This window comes from Hydra vulgaris, chromosome 12, assembly GCF_038396675.1.
Source record: "Hydra vulgaris chromosome 12, alternate assembly HydraT2T_AEP".
NCBI lineage: Eukaryota > Metazoa > Cnidaria > Hydrozoa > Anthoathecata > Hydridae > Hydra > Hydra vulgaris.
The window spans coordinates 1,302,501-1,323,106 of NC_088931.1; the positions used below are offsets into that span (position 1 = coordinate 1,302,501).

At 28.4% G+C, this 20,606-nt stretch overlaps 2 protein-coding genes across 2 annotated transcripts; one reads left to right on the forward strand and one right to left on the reverse strand.

Annotated features, from left to right (window-relative positions):
- Positions 1-4,430: 4,430 nt before the first annotated feature.
- LOC136087699 (uncharacterized) lies at positions 4,431-5,684 on the forward strand. The gene has a single exon (XM_065811132.1). The coding sequence runs from the start codon at positions 4,431-4,433 to the stop codon at positions 5,682-5,684; it is 1,254 nt and encodes a 417-aa protein (XP_065667204.1).
- A 1,744-nt stretch (positions 5,685-7,428) lies between these two features.
- Positions 7,429-14,198, reverse strand: LOC136087700 (uncharacterized). The gene is made up of 5 exons (XM_065811133.1): positions 14,091-14,198; positions 11,264-11,432; positions 10,928-11,113; positions 8,234-8,530; positions 7,429-8,057 (listed from the first exon to the last, which is right to left on the reverse strand). Exons 1-5 carry the CDS (start codon positions 14,196-14,198, stop codon positions 7,429-7,431), a joined length of 1,389 nt encoding a protein of 462 aa, XP_065667205.1.
- Positions 14,199-20,606: the final 6,408 nt, after the last annotated feature.

A 20,606-nucleotide genomic window follows, 5' to 3' on the forward strand; every position in this document is an offset into this window, starting at 1 on the left:
TATAATTCCGAAACACGAACCTTGACGAACAAGGCCGCTGCGCGGAGAAACAAGTTGAGTTTGGTACTACCAGGGACGTGGTGGGGATTGAACTCGGAACCTCTCGCTTATAAAGCATGTTCTTTAGATGTAACATCGAAATGTTACATCTAAAGAACACTTATTTCATTATTTCATTCATTATTTTATTAGTAATTACTAAAACCGAGGTATTTTTTTTAAGCATAAAAAATAAATTAATGAGTATAAAATTACGTTAACAAAAATAAAAAAAAACAATTAGTGTTTAAAATTCAGTTTTGTTTCTACCCATTTTATATTTTTTTGTTGAGTTGTTATATAAAGAACTATTATGCCACATTTACCATCTTGCGTTGTTATTCCTTATCTCAAACACTAAAAAATGCTGGATCCGGCCCTATACATAATAATATAAACATGTATATAAACATGTATATATAAACATGTATATAAACATGTATATAAACATGTATATAAACATGTATGTAAACATGTACTCGCAAATCTTGAATATAATAAAAGTTAGTTTGTTTCCGTTTTCAATTATTTATGAGTTTAACTCATAAATAGTTAAAAAGTCAATTTTATCTAACTAACTGCGAATGAACAGTAATATTTTTTCACATTTTTTCTAGTATTTTAGTGGGAAAATGTTGACCCAATTTAGGGGGTTGTAAATATTGCATTTTTATGACTATCGAACACTAAAATATAGATAGGTGAAATTTTTATAAACTTTTTATGAACTTATTGTCCTCACGTTTGGGCAGGGGAGATAAGCTTGTATTTTTGTTTCCAGGCTACAGTTACCGAAGTTTTTACAAAGGATTCTGAGTTGACCTAAGTATACCTAAGTTTTGTTCAACACAAGTCATAAATCGATCTTTTAGGCTTTTTTTTTTGTTCTTTTGACAATATTTTCTGGTTAAATGTATTAAATATTTCTGATTGAGTGAATTAAATAAATTTTTTTGTATCAGTTTGTCTAATCCGGCCCAAAAATTACTATCTTGACCAGCAGAATGAATAATTATGCTTTTCCAATAATCTCGTTTTTAAACTCCTTTGAGGTATCCTTTGAGGAATTTGAGGATTCTTTTAAAAAGCTTAAATCTAATAAATCAGTTGGTCATGATGATATTTATTGCAATGTCATTATCGACTCGTACGAAGTCATTAAAGATATTCTATTTCAAATTCTATTACAATGTTCAATAAAACAGGGTATTTTTCCCGACAATCTAAAAATAGTCACAGTTTCACCAATATTTAAAGGGAGTGATGCAACCAATGTTTCAAATTATCGCCCATTTCTCAATTTTGCCTGTTTTTTCTAAAATTTTAGAGAGAATTTTATATAATGTAATTTTCAATAATTTATCTTCAAATAACATGCTGTATCAAAATCAATACCGATTTAAAAAAAAAGTAATTCAACCGAACACGCTATACTCCAAATTACCCGCAATATTGCTGAATCTTTTGAAAAATCTCAATTTACGTTAGGAGTTTTCATCAATTTGTCAAAAGCCTTTGATACCATTGACCACTAAATCCTATTTAAAAAAATAGAGTATTATGAGATTAAAGGAAATATTTTAATGGTACTTAAAAGTTATTTAAGCAACCGTAAACAGTTTGTTTACAGTAATACAACTGTCTCTTCTAATTTATTAGAGATAACATGTGCAGTCCCTCAAGGTTTTATATTAGGACCTCTTCTCTTTCTAATTTACATTAATGATCTTCCTAAAGCCTCAAATTTAATGATGGTCATGTTTGCCGATGATATCTCTTTTATCTCATAACAACATAACAACATTATTCCAAAATATAAACATTCCTCGATATAATTCCTCCATATAATTATAAACATAAATATTCCTCCATATAATTCATTCCTCCAGTTAATCAAAGATCTTTTTAAAACTTAACAACTGTTTTAGAGGAAGAAGAGGAGGATATCGGCCCACTACCATAACTTGCGTCACAAAGTGTTACAAGTAGGTTACAATATAAAGTAGGTTACAATATAAACTAAAACTGACGTCAGCACCATAAAAGAACGTACTTTTTATGTGAAAGTTTTATTTGATATGATTTAAAAATTGATAAAAATCAGAAATTTTGTTGTTAATTTTTTAGAAGTGTAAACATTTTCTTAAACTTTATAAATAAAAATTTATATCTTAAAAACTAAAAAGTTCGTTTAACTTCATCAGTTTACTCTTCAAATTGATAGTGGTGTAACTCAATCTTGACTACTATGAGTCATTTTATTTCATTTTATCTTATTTTCTGTTCAGGTTGATAGTGGTGTAAGTCATTTAAGCCCTCCAGAGTTATGTTTCTGGTAACAATAGGTATACAAATGTTGCATACTTTAAAAGACCAATAATTTATTTTGTACTAAGGACTTCCTATTAATCGACTAAAAGTCAATTTAGTCGATTAAAAATTTTAAAAACCTTATAATTTCTTATTCGATTTAACTTTTCAATCTTTAATTTTTGTTGGTTCATTTAGTAACAATAGAAAGTACTATTATAACAATTAGGAGTTGTCCACAACTACGTCGTGCAATTTTTTTTTTTTTTTTAAATTTTTTTTTGTTCCATAATATACATTTTCGTGATTACATAATAAAGATTCGTTAAGATTGAATATACATTTAAATATAAAAAAATCACTAACATAAATAATAAACAAACTTCTGTAATACGAACTGTAAGAAAAACGCGGGAAACTGGCAGAAGACTAAAAGGTCTTATCATCAAGAACCGCTTTACATTGTCATACATATATATATATATATATATATATATATATATATATATATATATATATATATATATATATATATATATATATATATATATATATATATATATATATATATATATATATATATATATATATATATATATATATATATATATATATATATATATATATATATATATATATATGTATAGAAAAATAAAAGTATTTACAAATTGTTTACGTTAAATTGTTACATTATAATTGTATTAAAGTGTAAGATAACAATTACACAAACATGTATCGTTACTTTTTCTTAATATTACCACATTTATTGCTAACGCAATGTTTGAAATATATATTACAGTATATTAAAAAATAAGAGTTTATATAAGAAGCTAGCAGTGAACAAATTTAGAAAAAATCCGTAAGTATATTTTTATACTTTTAAATACTCTTTTTAATAGTTTTTTTAAAGCCATTTAAGTTTTCAAGGTTAATAATATTTTGATTAAGTATAAAAACTTATTCCACGATAAGTGATTTTAAACTGCTCAAGCTTAGTTTTGCATAAAGGCTCTAAAAAGGTGCTATTTGTGCGCAACAGGTATTTATACTCTGGCTTTTGTTTATAAAGACTAAATTGAAAATTGAAGGAATTTTTTGCATTATACTATCATACATAAGACTTAGAACATTATATATATTTAGTTCAAACAATGTTAGTAAAGACATCTGTTCAAAAAGAGGCTTTGTGTGTTCTTTTTTATTTTTAAAATTAATTACTCTTATAGCATGCTTCTGTTTACGATAGAGAGGTTCTAGTTTGCTTTTATAGGTACTACCCCATGCTGTATTACCGTAATTTAAATAACTTTGAACAAAGTTATAGTAGATTTGTTTGAGTAGCGGCTTTTTCAATAAATGGCGTGATCGGTATATTATTCTGATACTTTTAGATATTTTACTACCTAAACAGACGATATGTCAGGGTTAGGGTTAGGGTTAGGGTTAGGGTTAATAAATTAATCACCAAGTCTTTCAAAAAGACCATCTGATTATCAAAAAAAAAAATTAAAATTTTAAATTTTTATGTATACAAGTATATATGTATGTAATATGTACACATTTATGTGTGCATACATATATACTGATGCGTATGAAAACTTTTGAATATTTTCGAAATAACAAAAACATACAAAATGGATTCAACTTATCAGAATGATTTTGAAAAAATAACGAATTTATTTCAAACCAATACTTTTAATTTAGACTATGAATCTGATCCAGATATTAATTATTTTAATGAGATTAATGGATCAAAATTCGAATGCTCTTACTTTTATCCAGATAAAATTAAAAGCATATTAAAAAATGATAATCGTGATTATTTTAATATAATCCACCTTAATATCAGAAGTTTAAAAAAGAATTTTGATGGCTTTTTAAATATGATTTGTCAAACGGAATATTTTTTTAATGTTATTTGTTTAACCGAAACTTGATGTACAGAAGATGATTTTAAATCAAACTCTAATCTCCATCTTACAGGGTTTAATACAGTGTTTTTAGAGCGTAATATTAATAAGCGTGGAGGAGGAGTTCTTTTTTACATAAAAGAAAACATTGGGTATAATATTAGAAGCGAAATGAGTGTTTCTGATGAAAATATTGAGATTTTAACGGTTGAAATATTAAACAAAAAATTTAAAAATATTTTACTAAGCTGCTGCTATCGGCCACCAACTAGAAGAACTGAGTACCTAAGCAATTATCTTGTTCATAATATAATAGAAAAAGCTAGTCATGAAAAGAAAAAAAATTATATAATAGGGGATTTCAACCTAGACTGTTTCCAGTACAATGAAAAACAAAACATTACAAAGTTTTATAACCATTTATTTGAAACGGAAACTGTACCTATTATAAATAAACCCACTAGAATTACAGAGTTCTCATCCTCCTTAATTGACAACGTTCTTACCAATGACTGTTTCAATATAACGCTCAAAAAAGGTATTGTAAAAACTGATGTTTCGGATCATTTTCCAATTTTTTTCTGCTTAGGCGCTGACCTCAAAACAAATACGCACGGAAAAATAACAATAAAAAAACGTATTTATAACAACAATAACCTAAATTTATTTAAACAGCAACTTTTACATCAAGACTGGAGCTATATAAACTTTAATGAGGATAAAAACATCATCTATAAATCTTTTTTTAATATATTTTATAAAATCTACGATGCAAATTTCCCGTTACGAGAAATTATTCTTAACGCCAAAGACATTTCTTGTCCTTGGATAACTAAAGGAATAAAAAAATCCTCAAAAATAAAACAAAAACTCTATGTTAAATATCTTAAAAATAAATCAGACAAGCATAAAAATAACTACACAGCTTATAAAAATCTATTTGAAAAACTCCGCAAAAAAGCCAAACAAATTTACTACTCTGACTTGCTTATGAAACTCAAACATAATTCAAGACGGGTTTGGCAAATAATGAAAGAAATTACTGGCAAACATAAAACAAGCACAAATTCGATGCCGAATGCTATAAAAGTAGAAAATAAATTAGTTACCGATTTAAGTGAAATCGCTGCCGAATTTAATAAGTTTTTTTCAACAATAGGAAATAACCTATCAAATAAGATTCCTTATGTAGGCAACAACTCTGTTGACGAATTTATATCGTCACCAAGTTCAACTATAAATTTTTCAAATCTAAGTTATTATGAATTTGAAATAGCATTTAAATCATTAAAAAGGAATAAAGCAATTGGGCCTGATGATATAAATGGAAATATTATAATTGACTTTTTTAATGTGATCAAAGATATCCTCTTCAAAGTCTTTGAAGCATCTATTACTCAAGGATCTTTTCCAGATCCAGTTTGAAAATAGCAAAAATAGTTCCAATCTTTAAAACAGGTGATCATACAAATATAACAAACTATCGTCCTATCTCAGTTCTACCAGTCTTTTCAAAAATATTAGAAAAAATAATGTATAACAGAATATACACTCATCTTATTGATAATAAACTCCTCTATAAAAATCAATTTGGTTTTCAAAAAAACAACTCTACTGAACACGCTATTCTCCAAGTAACACGCAGTATTGCCGACTCATTTAAGAATTCTCAATTCACACTAGGCGTATTCATTGACTTGTCAAAGGCTTTTGATACTGTTAATCATCATATTTTAATTAAAAAGCTGGAGAGCTATGGTGTAATAGATAAAACCCTAAATTGGTTCAAAAGCTACCTAAGTAATCGCAAACAATTTGTTTATAATAAAGAATCCTCATCGCAAATAATAACGAATATAACATGTGGTGTCCTCCAAGGGTCCATACTTAGGCCACTGTTATTTTTATTATACATAAATGATCTTTACAAAGCTTCTAACTTAACGACCGTAAATTTTGCGGATGATACGAATTTATTTCAGTCGCACGAAGACATAGGTACACTTTTTAGTAAAATGAATAATGAATTAAAAAGAATATCATATTGGTTTAGAAAAAATAAATTATCTTTGAATACAGATAAAACAAAATTTTTACTTTTTTACCCAACCTCTAAAAAAAATAGAATCCAAAATATCTTGCCTGATTTATTAATTGACAATACAATCATAAAAAGAGAAAATGTTATAAAATTCTTAGGAGTCATGATAGACGAAAACTTATCTTGGCATCAACAAATTAATAATATTTCCATGAAAGTTGCTAAAAGCATTGGAATTCTATATAAAGCTAGATATATACTAAATAAACAACAACTAACTCAACTATACTATTCATTTATTCATTGCCATGTAAACTATGCTAATATTATATGGGGAAGTGCTCACAAAACCAAACTTAAATCTCTCTATCGGCATCAGAAACACGCAGCTCGCATAATTAATTTTGCAAATCGTTTTTGAGGCTCAACACCACTTCTTATAGAAATGAAAGTTTTAAATATATACGAACTAAATATTTTTAATATTTTAGGTTTTATGTTTAAATGTAAAGAAAAAGTATCTCCTAGTGTATTTACAAATCTCTATAATTTGAAACCCAAAAACAAATATGAACTTCGTTGTAGTAAAACTATTCAAGAGCCATTTTGCAAAACAAAAATTAACCAGTTTTTTATTTCTTATCGTGGTCCATTTCTCTGGAATAAAATAGTATTACCTAACTTTGATTTTTCTTTCAAGTGGTCTTTTCCTTCCTTTAAAAAGAAATTGAAAAAAATAATATTTTCAACACAAAATATATTCATCTATTTTTAGTATTTCAAGTTTATATGATTTAATACATTATTTTTGTTTACTGTATGAAGAATATAATTTATACAAAATATATTGAATACTTTATATTATAATATTCAATATTGAGAATGTTATATACCCATATTATAAAATATTATGTTAAACTTGCTTAACATCTGAAGAGTATTGTAACGCATATGTAATTTTTTAATGTACGACGTTTTTTATATATAGATTGTAAAGGGCTTCATGATAAGATCATGTGATCTTCTGGAAGTCCTACCAGTAATATATTCATTATAGATTTACCTTGTTCATATTATTCTGGAAAATAAATTAAACAAAAAAAAAAAAAAAAAAAAAATATGTTTATTTCAATTTAGATTTTCGTCAATAAAAACACCTAAAAATTTAGTAACATTATCCCTACTTATTTCTCTATTTTCCATAAACAATTTTGGAAGAGAAGATTCAACTTCTTTTTTTTTATAATAAGGGTGAAATAAAGAAAACTTCGTTTTACTTAAGTTAATAAAAAGTTTATTTGCCCTAAACCATCCAGAAATTTTTTCTAATTCTTGATTCATTTCTACGCACAGTTCGTTTATAACTTTTCCGGAGATAAAAAAGTTGCTATCATGAGCAAACATTATAGTTGAAATTCTTTTTGATGCCCGATAGAGATCGGTAATGTAGATTAAAAAAAGCAAAGGCCCAAGTATTGAACCCTGAGGAACACCACACTTTAATATAAAAGGATTAGAGAGTTTATTATCTCCATAGTATATAGATTGCACACGTTTATCCAAGTAGCTTTCTATCCATTTGTTCGTTCTACCCCTTATGCCATACATGTTAAGCTTTGATAATAATGTTTTGTGGTCGACTGTATCAAAAGCCTTAGAGAGATCTATGAATACATCTAATGTAACTTCTCCGTTTGTAAAAGAGTTTTTTATTTCATCAACTAGGTGAAGGATTGCGTGTTCAGTTGATGTATTTTCTTAGAGAATGTAGAAAGTATTGATATTTTCTTAGAGAATGTAGAAAGTATTGATATTTTCTTAGAGAATGTAGAAAGTATTGATATTTTCTTAGAGAATGTAGAAAGTATTGGTATTTTCTTAGAGAATGTAGAAAGTATTGATATTGGTCTGTAATTGCCTATTTCACTTGTACCTCCTGATTTAAAAATAGGTTTTCCTTTCGCAGTTTTCAGTTTTTCAGGAAAGATACCTTCCTCTAAGGAGTGTTTAATTATTTTAAATAAAGAAACTTTAAGCTCGTTTTGGCAGTTAATTATAATGTTGCTATTGATATCGTCGATTCCGGTTGCTTTGTTTCTTTTTAGGCTTTTAAAAGCATTGTTAAATTCTAACATGGTTAGTTTTTCGTTATTCAATTCATTTTTATTACGATCTAAATATTTATCAAAAGATTTATTTACACTAGGAACTTGGGATACAAGTTTAGATCCTATATTAACAAAAAAGTTGTTAAACTCATTTGCAATGACGTTTTCATCATCAATTGTTTCGTGGTTGATTTTTAGAGTTTTAGGAAAGCACGGTTTGTTAATTTTTGGTTTACCAATAATTTCATTTAATAATTGCCATGTTTTCCTAGAATCTGTTTGACACTTTTCAAGTAGTTTATTATAATGATTAGCTTTAGCGGCTTTTTTAATTTCTCAAAAAGACTTCCATAACTCTTGTATTCCGATTTTGTTTTATCGCATTTTTTTTTTAAGGTACTTTATATATAATCGTTGTTTCCGCTTAGATGATTTTTTAAGACCTTTACTCAACCAAGGTGAATTTATGTCTTTAAATTTAATTGTTTTTACTACTTTGGGGAAGTGTTTATCATAAAGAAATAAAAAAATATCTATAAACGTATTATACATTAAATTGAGGTATTGTATCATTTGAGGATTCTAAATTTGACCAGTCAATATTGGCTAACTCACTTTTAAAGTTAACCTGACTATCCAAAGAAAAATGCCGCCTTGTGATTGTTTTTTTTATTTTATTTATAATTAATTTTATTTGAGGTATTTATTGAAACAAATATCGGAAAGTGATCCGATATAGATGTTTTAATTACTCCTTTTTTTAAGGAGATTTCAAATAAAGAATTTGTTAGTATATTATCTATTAGTGTTGCCGAATTTTTTGTAATTCGGGTTGGTTTATTTATAAGAGGAATTACTCCAAATCGAATTAAATTATTGTAAAAACTTTGTTTTTCTTTATTACTTTCATAATTTAGAGCATTAAGATTAAAATCTCCTAAGAAAAATAAATTTTTTTTTTCTTGTAAGCTTTTCAAAATAATATTTTGAAGATGATTTGAGAATATTTCTGTTGATGTTTGTGGCGGTTTATAACAGCATGATTTAAAGGTAATTTTCAGAATCATTGTTAATGATTTCAATAGAAACAAATTCCCTGTCGTAATCAGATTTGCATAGGTCGTTTCGTAATTTATACCGCAAACTATTTTTGATGTAAATTACAACACCCCTGCCTCTTTTTTTTTTTTAACCGTTTAAGTCCCCCTCCCACTATGGGACAAAAGTATACAAATTTTGCACAAAAATATTTGTGATAATTATTTTGTTTTTTTATGCTTGTAAATGTCATTACATAAACCCCATATTGGTTTTCATCAGAATATTTGCAAAATTGGAGATTTGAAGATTGGACTTCCTGACAAAGGATTTTGTGGGTTGGTTCTTTTCTGCATAACTCCATTCAATTTTCAGTTTTTTTATATGTTCTCAATAAAATGTAAATGAAAAATAGTTTGGGTTTTTTATTATAGCATTAAGAATCATATTATAAGTAGGTAGATATTTAATAATTCAGTTATTAAATCAATTATTTATAGTTAATAAATCAGTTATTTAATTAATCAGTTAATAAATCAGTTATCTAATAATTAATAAATATGCAAAATTTACTGCTAAATATTTAAATGTCTTCAAAGTAGTTAATAATAGAGCCTTAATTTAAATCTATGAAATTTGGTTCCTAAGTTGTAGTGTCCCAATCAGCTTCTTGTTCATAATTTTTTAATTATAAGAAATTTTTGACAGCTTCTGATACCTGATTTTTAATCCTTTTCATTCTCACATCCAGTTTTGCTAAAGACACTATAGGGTCCGATGAATCTAATGCTCAATTAAATACATCGAGCAAATTACTTTTACAAGAACACTTTCAAGATTCTTATTAAAGAGAACTCATTACAAGATTCAGCTTCCTCTTCACCAAAAAATCCAGGTGATAATGGTAGTGTCATAATAATGTTTTTTGAATGACAAAGAATTTTATGAAGAGAGGCAGGCATGTTGAACCATTTATAATTACTAATAAATAAGGAATATGTATCATGGCAGAAGTACCCAAATTTTTCAAAGTCCAAATGTTGGTGACAATTAAGGGCTGCAAGAATGGTGCTTAAATTTGATACAAGTTTATCATCTAGTTCTAAAATTTTAGCGAGATCATGAGGTTTACTGAAAAGTCACATTTTGGCTTAAATTGATCATTATCAAAGTTTAGCAAGTTGTTAAAATGCTTTGGTGTTTATTTACAAATGGGGCAGCCTTGGGAAGATTTATTGTCAAGTAAAAAATTTAAAATTTTCCCATCAATTAAAGTCGGAAAGAACAACGATGATACATTAACTTGCAACTCTTCTCCAGTATTTGTTGGATATGGAGCCAAGTTTTTGATTTCCTCTTCAGTTGGAAGGTAACCTTAACATGTTCCATTATTTCTTTAGTAAATTCCAGAGACAGGGGGCGCAAAAATCGAAAAGATTGAGGAGTAGGATTTTTCCATAAAATTTCTCCATCTAACTTACTTCTTAGCTGTAATGGTGTCATGGTAACTGTAAATAATGAGCGGTCATCTATTACTGAACCAAATGATGACGTCTGGTGATATTCAATATGACCAGTTGTTCCATCAGCACCGTATGCGAAGATCGTTTCAGCATCAATAACACTTTTATTTACTTTCCTCATATAATTCACAATTTGATCTTCTTCTAATATTACAATCTTCAAAATTATGTGACAAGATAGTGATTTTATTGAAGTTGACGCTTTCAGATCAGATGATTTGATTTCATCTGGACGACATTTCTATTTTGCTTGAGAGACTTCAAAATATGTTGGAAGGATGTTGACATTTCTACTTTTCATTTCATTTCGTAAATTTTGGTATGTATTTTTCGATAATGAATTATCAATAGAGAAAGAGATCAAAAGAGGATTTAATGCCTGATCTGGCGTCATCTTAATTGGTTTCTGTGTACTGATATTACTAAGAAGCTCCTCTGCATTATCAATATTATCGATGACTATCTTAATCAATATTATCAATGACTATCTTAATCAATATTATCAATGACTATCTTAATCAATTGTTTCAGGAATTTACATCCTTTTTTATGTGATGCTGTTTAAACAGCTTTTAGTAATACATAAATGCAGTCTTCAGAATCTTCGGCTATTTGAGTTGCCGCCTGATTTAGCCTCCTTTGGAAAAATTCTTCTAATGATTTTAATGGTCATCCTCTTTTTCTTAATGGTGATGATTGGCATGGTTGAACAAAATACTCAGGAGAGATCACAAATTGTTCAAAGTAAGTGGGATGATGGCGCATTAGATTTGTAGAATCATAATTCCTTAATCTCCTTAAAAAAAAGTTTATTCAAATCTTCTTTTAATGCAGTAATTCCACTTTCAATTATTTTTTTATTGTAAAATGATTCAATCTTTGTACAGTATTTTGAAAAACTGATTTCAAAAATTTCTTTAAATAACAATTTTTCAAACTCAAATTTTAACAAACTGATTGCTGCTGTATTTTCACTATTTTCGCTCATCACTAATGACTTTTATGAAATGCGCAATAAAAATTAATTATATGATCCTTTAATAAAATTGGTTTAGATGAATTTAAGTGATAATAAATGTCACAAGATAATTTACTGCTTACTCATACTAATTGGCCTTTAGTATGTGCGTGACTACATACGCAAACGTTACCAAGAATTCTAACCTTAACGCATAATGGCTTCATTTTACTTAAAAACAAGTTATACTTAAATAATATTTTGTGCATGTAAGCTTTCGGAAATAATATTTAATGCAAATTATAAAGATGATCACATGTATGTATAAGACGTTTTTGTGAAGTTCCATCATTCTGTTTGAAATTCTATAACTCTCAAACGGGGATTTTGAGGGGTATATAACCTAAACCTTTTTGAAAACCGGAGTATTCACCTTTCATTTGGTACCAAAATAATTGATACTTTTTGATACTATAAAAAATGCGGGTCTTTTAAAGCCAAAAATATGGTAATAGCCCCAAATTCCGTATATCTAAATATTTCTTAAAATGTGGAGAAATATAGATCAACGTGGAGAAATATATAGGTCTGGAGATATACGTGGAGAATCAGATATACGTTGCAATCAATTGCTAAGAATCACATTTGTTACTATTAAATATGTGTTGTGGGAAAAGCTTCTACTTGCTTGCGCAAATTTTTTGTAAGAAACATAAGAAATTTTCATTTGTTTTTTTAAATTAATAAATATCAATTTCGATAACCTACAATATCAATACCGTGAGAGATATTTTCATAGTTCGTTTAGCTACAAATTTCTAAAATCCCTAGTTAATAAAAATTTTTATCTAAATTGAAAATTAAAAAATTGTGATTTTTGATTTTTGTGATCAACTTTTATTATTTTATCTCATAGTGCATCGCAACTCTTTAGCAACAAGTTCCGTACGAGTCGTCACAAAATCACTACCCCCCCTCCCCTCCATTACTTTGACTAAATTGACGATTTCAAGAATTAGAAAATATATTCGTCGAATTTGTCGACAGTCAAATTATTTAATAGTCGTAACTATACTATAAAAGTTAAAAAAATTCCTGATGAGAACAGAAGATTCTCTTAAAAAGTTGTTCAAAAAAATAACTTAAACCTATATAAGAAGAATTTACCGCTCTTAACGGCGTTAATTTTTGTTCAAAAATCTTCCGATTGCCAGTTTGCGCAAGTTTTTACACTTACTGTCATAGTAAGTGAAAACTATGTAAAAATAACAGCAGTATTTTCATAAACCAATCGATAATAAACCAAGAAAATAAACCAAAGAAAGAAAAAAAACTAATAAGCTAAGAAAGATAAAAAAAAAAAAAATTAATAAAAAAAAAGAATATATATATATTGAAAATTTTCTGTGATTGGTTTCTATCGAAACAAATATTTTGCGTTAAACTTGTATATGATTTATAAAAAGTCAAACGTATTGATCTTAAGCCTATAAACTTCATCCTACCATTTTTTGATTATATCTTGAGATTATACTCTCACATTGACATTGATATTTGCAGAAAAAATATTACAAAAAATAGACACTCTGATTATAATTATACTCCTGAATATTTATAATTAAAAATTAATAATAGTAGAAAAAGGTGGGTTCTGGGCCAAAAAAAAGTGTATTTTCAAAAAAAGTGTGTGGCTTATAAAGTATAGTATTATTTCAATCATTTTCAAAAACGTTTGGCTTATAAAGTATGGTATAGTTTCTAATTTAAGTAATTTTTGGCTAACTTTAAATTCTAGGTGGCTCATAAACATTAAGCGTAAATGTAATATAGCTCAAGCGTAAATGTAATATAGCTCAAGCGTAAATGTAATATAGCTCAAACGTAATAGTAAATTTGTCCTATTAAAGCATAAAAACTTCCAGATTGTCCAACTTATGCATCCCCAGAGTTTAATGTAACTACTAATCTTCTTTGATTAGGAACACTAGACATAGAATTGGATTGACTATAACTTCTGTAAAATGAGATAGTAGTTGTAGAATCAATTGAATCCTTTGATTGATACAATATTCCAGATGATTTATTATTAAATGGTTTAAGATTAACACCGTTCCAAGAAGAAAGATATTAGTCTTCTAAACCAGATGATCAGCTTATACATACACTATTGACATCAAATCCAGGAAATAGTGTGTAATTATTTTCGTTATATGGTGTCTGAGGTTGTATAACAGAGTTAGTATTTACAGAAGAATTGAATGCGTCATACATGCTTTATCTTGATTCCCACCAATTTCTAGATCCGCCAACAATATGCGTTCTAATATATTTAAAATAAACACCATTACCATTGCTTGTAGTGTCTAATAAAATATATTCTTTACCATAAACTGTGCTCATATATCTAAATGTTGATGAGTATAATTTAATAGATGACAATGATTGAGGTATTGATGGAGTCCAATATGTAACTGCATTACTAGTTTTATTGTATAATTGAATTACTAAACTAAAATTTAATGGTAAATCAAGTGTAAAGTATCCTCCTAAAAAAACTTACAAGTATCTAGATGCTAATAATTTATATGGGTGGGCAATCAGTAAACCACTTCCATATCATGGTTTTAAACGGCTTTACAAGCTTGTGAAGAGTTTGCATAAAATGGTCCACCAAGTGGAGAAAATACAAAATCACAGGCTAAACCTATATCATTTATTGCAGTACTATCTGTAACAGTAGAATAATCTCCTATGCAAAGTGTATTATTTGCATATAGTCTAAGAAATACGTGACCTGGTACATTTGTATTAGGATCTGTTCCTTCAAGTGCAAACCATAGTTTTCTGAGAATACTTGGACCAGAAGTTTGAACAAAAGTTTTTGTTGCATCAACACCTGTATTTGGTGCAATAGTTTGTTTTTTCACTCCAAGACACGTTAAACTTGAATTTGGTATTATTCCTAAACCGCTAAATTAGGTGTTTTGCTATCAACGTAACTTTTTGTAGCAGCATCATTTAAGTTAGTAGGTTCTGCTACCTTTATTAATTTATTAGTACTCATATTAATATTACTAGTTGCATTATTTGTCCATCTCTCCTAATAAACAAGTAAGTCGGTTGAGATGTTGTTAAACCATTTGCTTCTTTATTTGTAGTTGAAATAGTATTGCGTCCGAATTTATCAACAGACATTTTTACATATATAGAATATTTTTTTTATCATGGATTATTAATAATATTCTGAAAATCATATCCTTCATCTAGTTTTTTTAAAACATATAGGCGCAAGTGTCCACAAATAGAAGTATTTTCAAATTGAACTCTTTCACAATTATAATAAACAGGACTTTTTAAATAATCATCAATATCGACTGGAGGTGGTTGTGCATAAGAATCGAAACTTAGTTTTTTGTAACCGTCTTTGAACCAGTAAATCCAATGAAATCCCTGTGTACTTGAATCCCCTGTATTTAATATTCCACATTCTTTTCTTTGTGTATTTTTAGATAATTGATCTTGCAAATACACCATTAAAATTTTTTTGCTGCTTTTATCAATTGAAAACTTGTTAGTGGCTTGTTTGGTAAAATTGTTCCTTCAACATTGATAAGTTTGTGATAATTGTTATTAACCGTTTTTTTTTTTTTTTTAATTAGAAATTGTTTTTTTCTTCTAAAATAACTCTTTGACCTATTTGACCTATTTGATCACTTTGACATCTATTGACTTATTTGGCCTCTTTGACATCTTAATTAACTTATTTGACCTTTTTGACATCTTTATTGACTTAAAAATTATTATTTTTTTGTTCTTTTAGTTTGTAGTGTCCATATGCTAATGAGTGTATACAATCTTCTAAAATAACTCTTTTATCGTCTTCTGCACTTAATCCTATTTTATTGACCTCTTCTGTGTAAATTTCTTGTAAATGGGATCTTATTACATTCATTTTCCTAATATGATTTATTTTATTTAATAAACAATCTTTGTAATCTTCATGTGTTATATATTTTTTAACAACATTTTTCTTTACTCCTTTACATTTTTTGTTGTCTTTTCCGTGTACTTTGTAAGAATACAACTTTGATCTGAGTCCTACAATTCCTTCAATTTGTGCTCCTGCTGATTCATCTTTAAACATTCCTATTACTTTCTTATTAGCACCAACGTTAAAACCTATATTATTAACTGCTCGGTGCCTTGGGTCAACTTCATTTGTATCAAATTTCCTTTCAACATCATTAGAAATATCTGCATAAAAGTCTTCTGTTTTTATTTTGTATGCTAAAGAATCTGTACCTGTGAATAATAGTTTTGCTCGATCAGAATATTTATTTTTTATGTAATCATAGTAAAATTCATACATTAGTGTTTTATTTAAATCTAATTGGCGTGCTATATTTTAATTTTTTTTCTTCATATAAATGAAAATATTGAAATGAAAAAAAAATATTGTTCTACTTTCATAGTTTCGTTTAAATGTTAATTTAACAGCTTCATCTCTGTTTGTTACTAATCTAATATCAACTCTGTTTTCAATATTCTCAATTGTTTTTCCAAATACTGAATTATTCATTAGTTTAAAAAAGTCTTTTTCAAAATCATTAGTTGCTTTAGTTCTTAGTTTTGTATTTAGTTCAATATATTCACTTAACCATGCTCTTTCTTCAAACTTTATACTTCTATGAATTTTAGTAATCTTTAATCCTAATCTTTCATACAATTTAAGATTTTCATAATGAACTATTTATTTTTCTTACTATTCAAGTTAGGTACTCATTTTTCAACTTTATCAGTGGTTATTCTTTTGGGTGCTAGTGGATAATCATTATGATCATTATGCAGATTTTCAGGGTAATCTAAACTAACTTCTAGTATATTGGAAAAATAATTTCCAGTCTGTTAACTTGTTTTCATTTATCCGTTTAAAACCATGATATGGAAGTGGTTTACTCATTGCCCACCCATATAAATTATTAGCATCTAGATACTGTATATATGTTGATTGTTTGCTTTGATCATACTTATCATTCATATACTTATTATTAGAAGTTCCTAATCTATTAGATATCATACTAATTCCACCTCTTATTCCTTGCTTTATCATCAATATCATAATCACTCAGTAAATCTAATTTTATTTTTGTTTTCTTTAATGCTACATCCCAAGCTAATCCTGGCGATGTATAATACCAAACAGGATCTAATTTATAACAATTAATACAGACATCTCTAAAATTTTCAAATACATCAATTAGTAACATCACATCTGAAACATTGTACAAATCATGGTAATCTCTAAATGTTTTACAATTAAACTCATTCCATACAATTTGTGCTTGTGAGTAATCATCATCACTTATACTTTTATCATTTAATTTTGAAAAGAACGATTCTTTTTGTGGTAATTGTATTTCAGAAAGTTTATTAATAGAATCAACCCAATCATTTGGGTACACACCTTTTCTTAGTAACAAATCTAATTTTTTATCTAAATACAATTTTCCGATATTTTTACATTGATATTATGCTAAATTCTTTGATAAACTATCTAAATTAGAAGGCATAAATCTATGACTATCTAAGAAACGGAGTTCACGCTTAATTTCAACTTTCTTACCATCTTTATTAATAAACTCGCCAACTTTAATTTCTCTAGAAAAGTTAATATACTTTTCTTCATTATTTGGTATACAACTCAATTTTCCTCCTTTCTTTATAAACAAGTTTTTGTTTGTTTGTTTGTTTTTTTGTTTGTTTTTTTGTTTGTTTGTTATTTAGGTGCCCCAATAAGACCAAACGGTCTTTTCAGAGTCTGTGATATTGTTTAGTATAGGAATCATTCAGATTTAGTTCATAAGTGTTAATTGGCTTAATAAAACTTTCAAAGTCGGCATATACTACAAACGGTACTCTCATAGATTTGTTGTGATTATTGAACTGCATTGTTGAATCATGTTTGTCACAATACAGTTTATGATTAAATAAAGATTTTTCAGTATTAAATCCTAATAAGCAATTTCTGCAATAGTGCATAATACATAGTTTCTTAGATGTTTGTGAAGAAAGTAATCTACTTAAACTTTTTATTAAGCAATAATGATTAGTACCGCAAACCGGGATTACTTTGAATAGCGGGGTAACTTTGAATACAAATCTTTTTTTTTTTCAAGCTGTAATTATGGCCAGAACCTATATGAATCTGTTCAAACCTTAAACATCAAAGTGTTAAAAATAGTTTATATTTTGATTATTTAAAGTTTTACTTTGTTTATTGGTTTTTATTGTTCCTTAAAAAACGAATTAAATATGTCGGATATATACTTCTCAAAAAAATTAGTCAAAATGCTTTGTACACTATGCGAAAAAATGTATACAATAAAGTATGTTATAGCATAACATACTTTATTGTATCCATTTTTTCGCATATGGGGTAATTTTGAATAAGGATTAAAGTAACCACACTACATAAATAGTCAAAAACATGAAACAAATTTAAAAATTCTTTTGTCATACATGTATTATATATGAATCAAAGTATACAAAAACGTTCTAAGTCATTTTTTTTTAATATTTGACTTTTTGATGAAAACTTGTTCTTTGAAGACAATTCCACCATTGTATAGTAAAACATTCTACATTGTATTCATGGTATAGTAAGACCTCTCCGTACACGTTGAATAGAAAGCTGAAATATTGTCTGTAAACTAAAAGGTTCTAGGTCAGTGACTTAGAAGGTTTTTGTTGGCAATACTGAGAAAACCAGCTGTGTTCTACTGGTAGCTGTAAGATGTTTTTAATCCAATTTTTGTTTTGTTTTGGTTACGAGTTTGAGGTTATTTGGGCTTATTTTATTATTCATCTCGTTGTTTTAATGAAAAAGACTTATAACGGATGAAGAACCTAGTACTAGCAGTGGAAGAAAGGTTAAAAATGAGGCTATCTGGAAAAGGAATGTTGTTAAAGAAGCTACAGTGAAAGGTAAAGAGTAGATTGACTACAAAGGAAGAACTGTACCTGCTACTACTGTTGGAAGTGATTGCAAGTGAGATTTGTATTGCAATTTTGATAACCAATTAGCCTTTTAACAATTTGTTTAGGCCTATCATAGCATATCATGCAACATGTTTTCATAAAAACGTCTTAGACAAAACTAATCCAACACGTTCCATATCGTTTCATTCAGGCTAGTGAATTGACCTTAAACAGAAGCCAAATTACTCAAATATAGCCGAATTACTCAAACTTCATTTTTTAGAGTTTGGCTATGGCATTTAGGCCTACCTCGAACATTTATATCAGCATAATCTAATGAGGTATTTTGCTTTCAGATGCTCGAAGAAATGTACGGAACGTCTAAAAAACCAGAGCAACGAGATCTTCGCACGCTTGAGATCGTTAGATACAAAGAACGAGCAAGATGTGTTTCCACAACCGTTGATTACAAGCATGAAGGTGAAAACTCACCGACCCAGAAAGGAAGGTGCCGAAGGAAGAGTAGCTCATGACTTTTCATTTACATACGAGATTTTGGTAGGGGATGTCAAAGAAAAGGTATGTGTGGATGGCTTTAAAAGCCTTTATGGTATTAAAATTAGTCGTATTCGACGATTGCGCTCCCTGCCGTATTAGGAAAATCACCAAAGGACCTTCGAGGAAAAAAATTTGGAACGAATGTAATCAGGGGCAATGTAAGGCTTCTGATAAGAGAACATATCGAAAGTTATCCGGTGAAACAGAGCAAATATGCTATCAGTTATCTAGAAGCTATACTAAATGTCAAAATTTTGTACTCAATGTTTAAAGAAAAACATCCTGAAGCAAAATGTAGCTACAAACTTTTTCTAGGCTACTTTAAGGCCAACTTTACGTTAAGATTTGGCTGTCCCCAGATAGACTCTTGTTGCACCTGAGAGGAGCCTAATTTAAAATTACGAAGCCCTCATCTCAGTGATGCAGCAAAGAGAAATGCTGCTACTGAACTGATGCTGCACAAACGTTGATCGAAAAAGTTTTACAACAAACTCCAAAATGAAAGCAACCCGGAAACAAAACAAAACGAACCGCTTGTCTTAGCGATCGCATTTGACTACATGCAGAATATCCCTTTACCTATGATACCAGTCCAGGAAACTTTTTACCTCAGACAGCTATCTGTTAACCTCTTCTCTATTCACGATATGAAATGCGATAAAGATCATGTTTATGTGTACCATGAAGGCACAGCCAGAAAAAGCCCTGATGAGGTGTGCTCTTTTGTGTACAATTACCTAATGTCTGCTCCTCCACAGTTTACTGAAGTCCATGTCTACCCAGATAACCGTGGAGGCCAAAATAAAAACCATGCAATAAACAGAGTCTTTTTGGCTCTCACAGATACAGGCCGATTTGATCGAATTGAGCAGTACTACCCGATAAGAGGTCACTCGTACCTCCCTTCTGACCGGGACTTCGCGGTAATAAAGAGAAAACTGAAAACAGGGTGTACACTGTTCACCAGATAACTGAACTTATCATTACTTCTAGCACTACTGGTAGGTTTACTGTTAAAAAGTTGCAACAGAAGATATTGTAGATTTTCAAAAGTGGTGTTCAACATTCTACAAAAAATCTTGCATATCGGAAGAAACACGGGGAAAGAAAGTTCCTACTAGGGATAAGATAAGTTTTGGAACA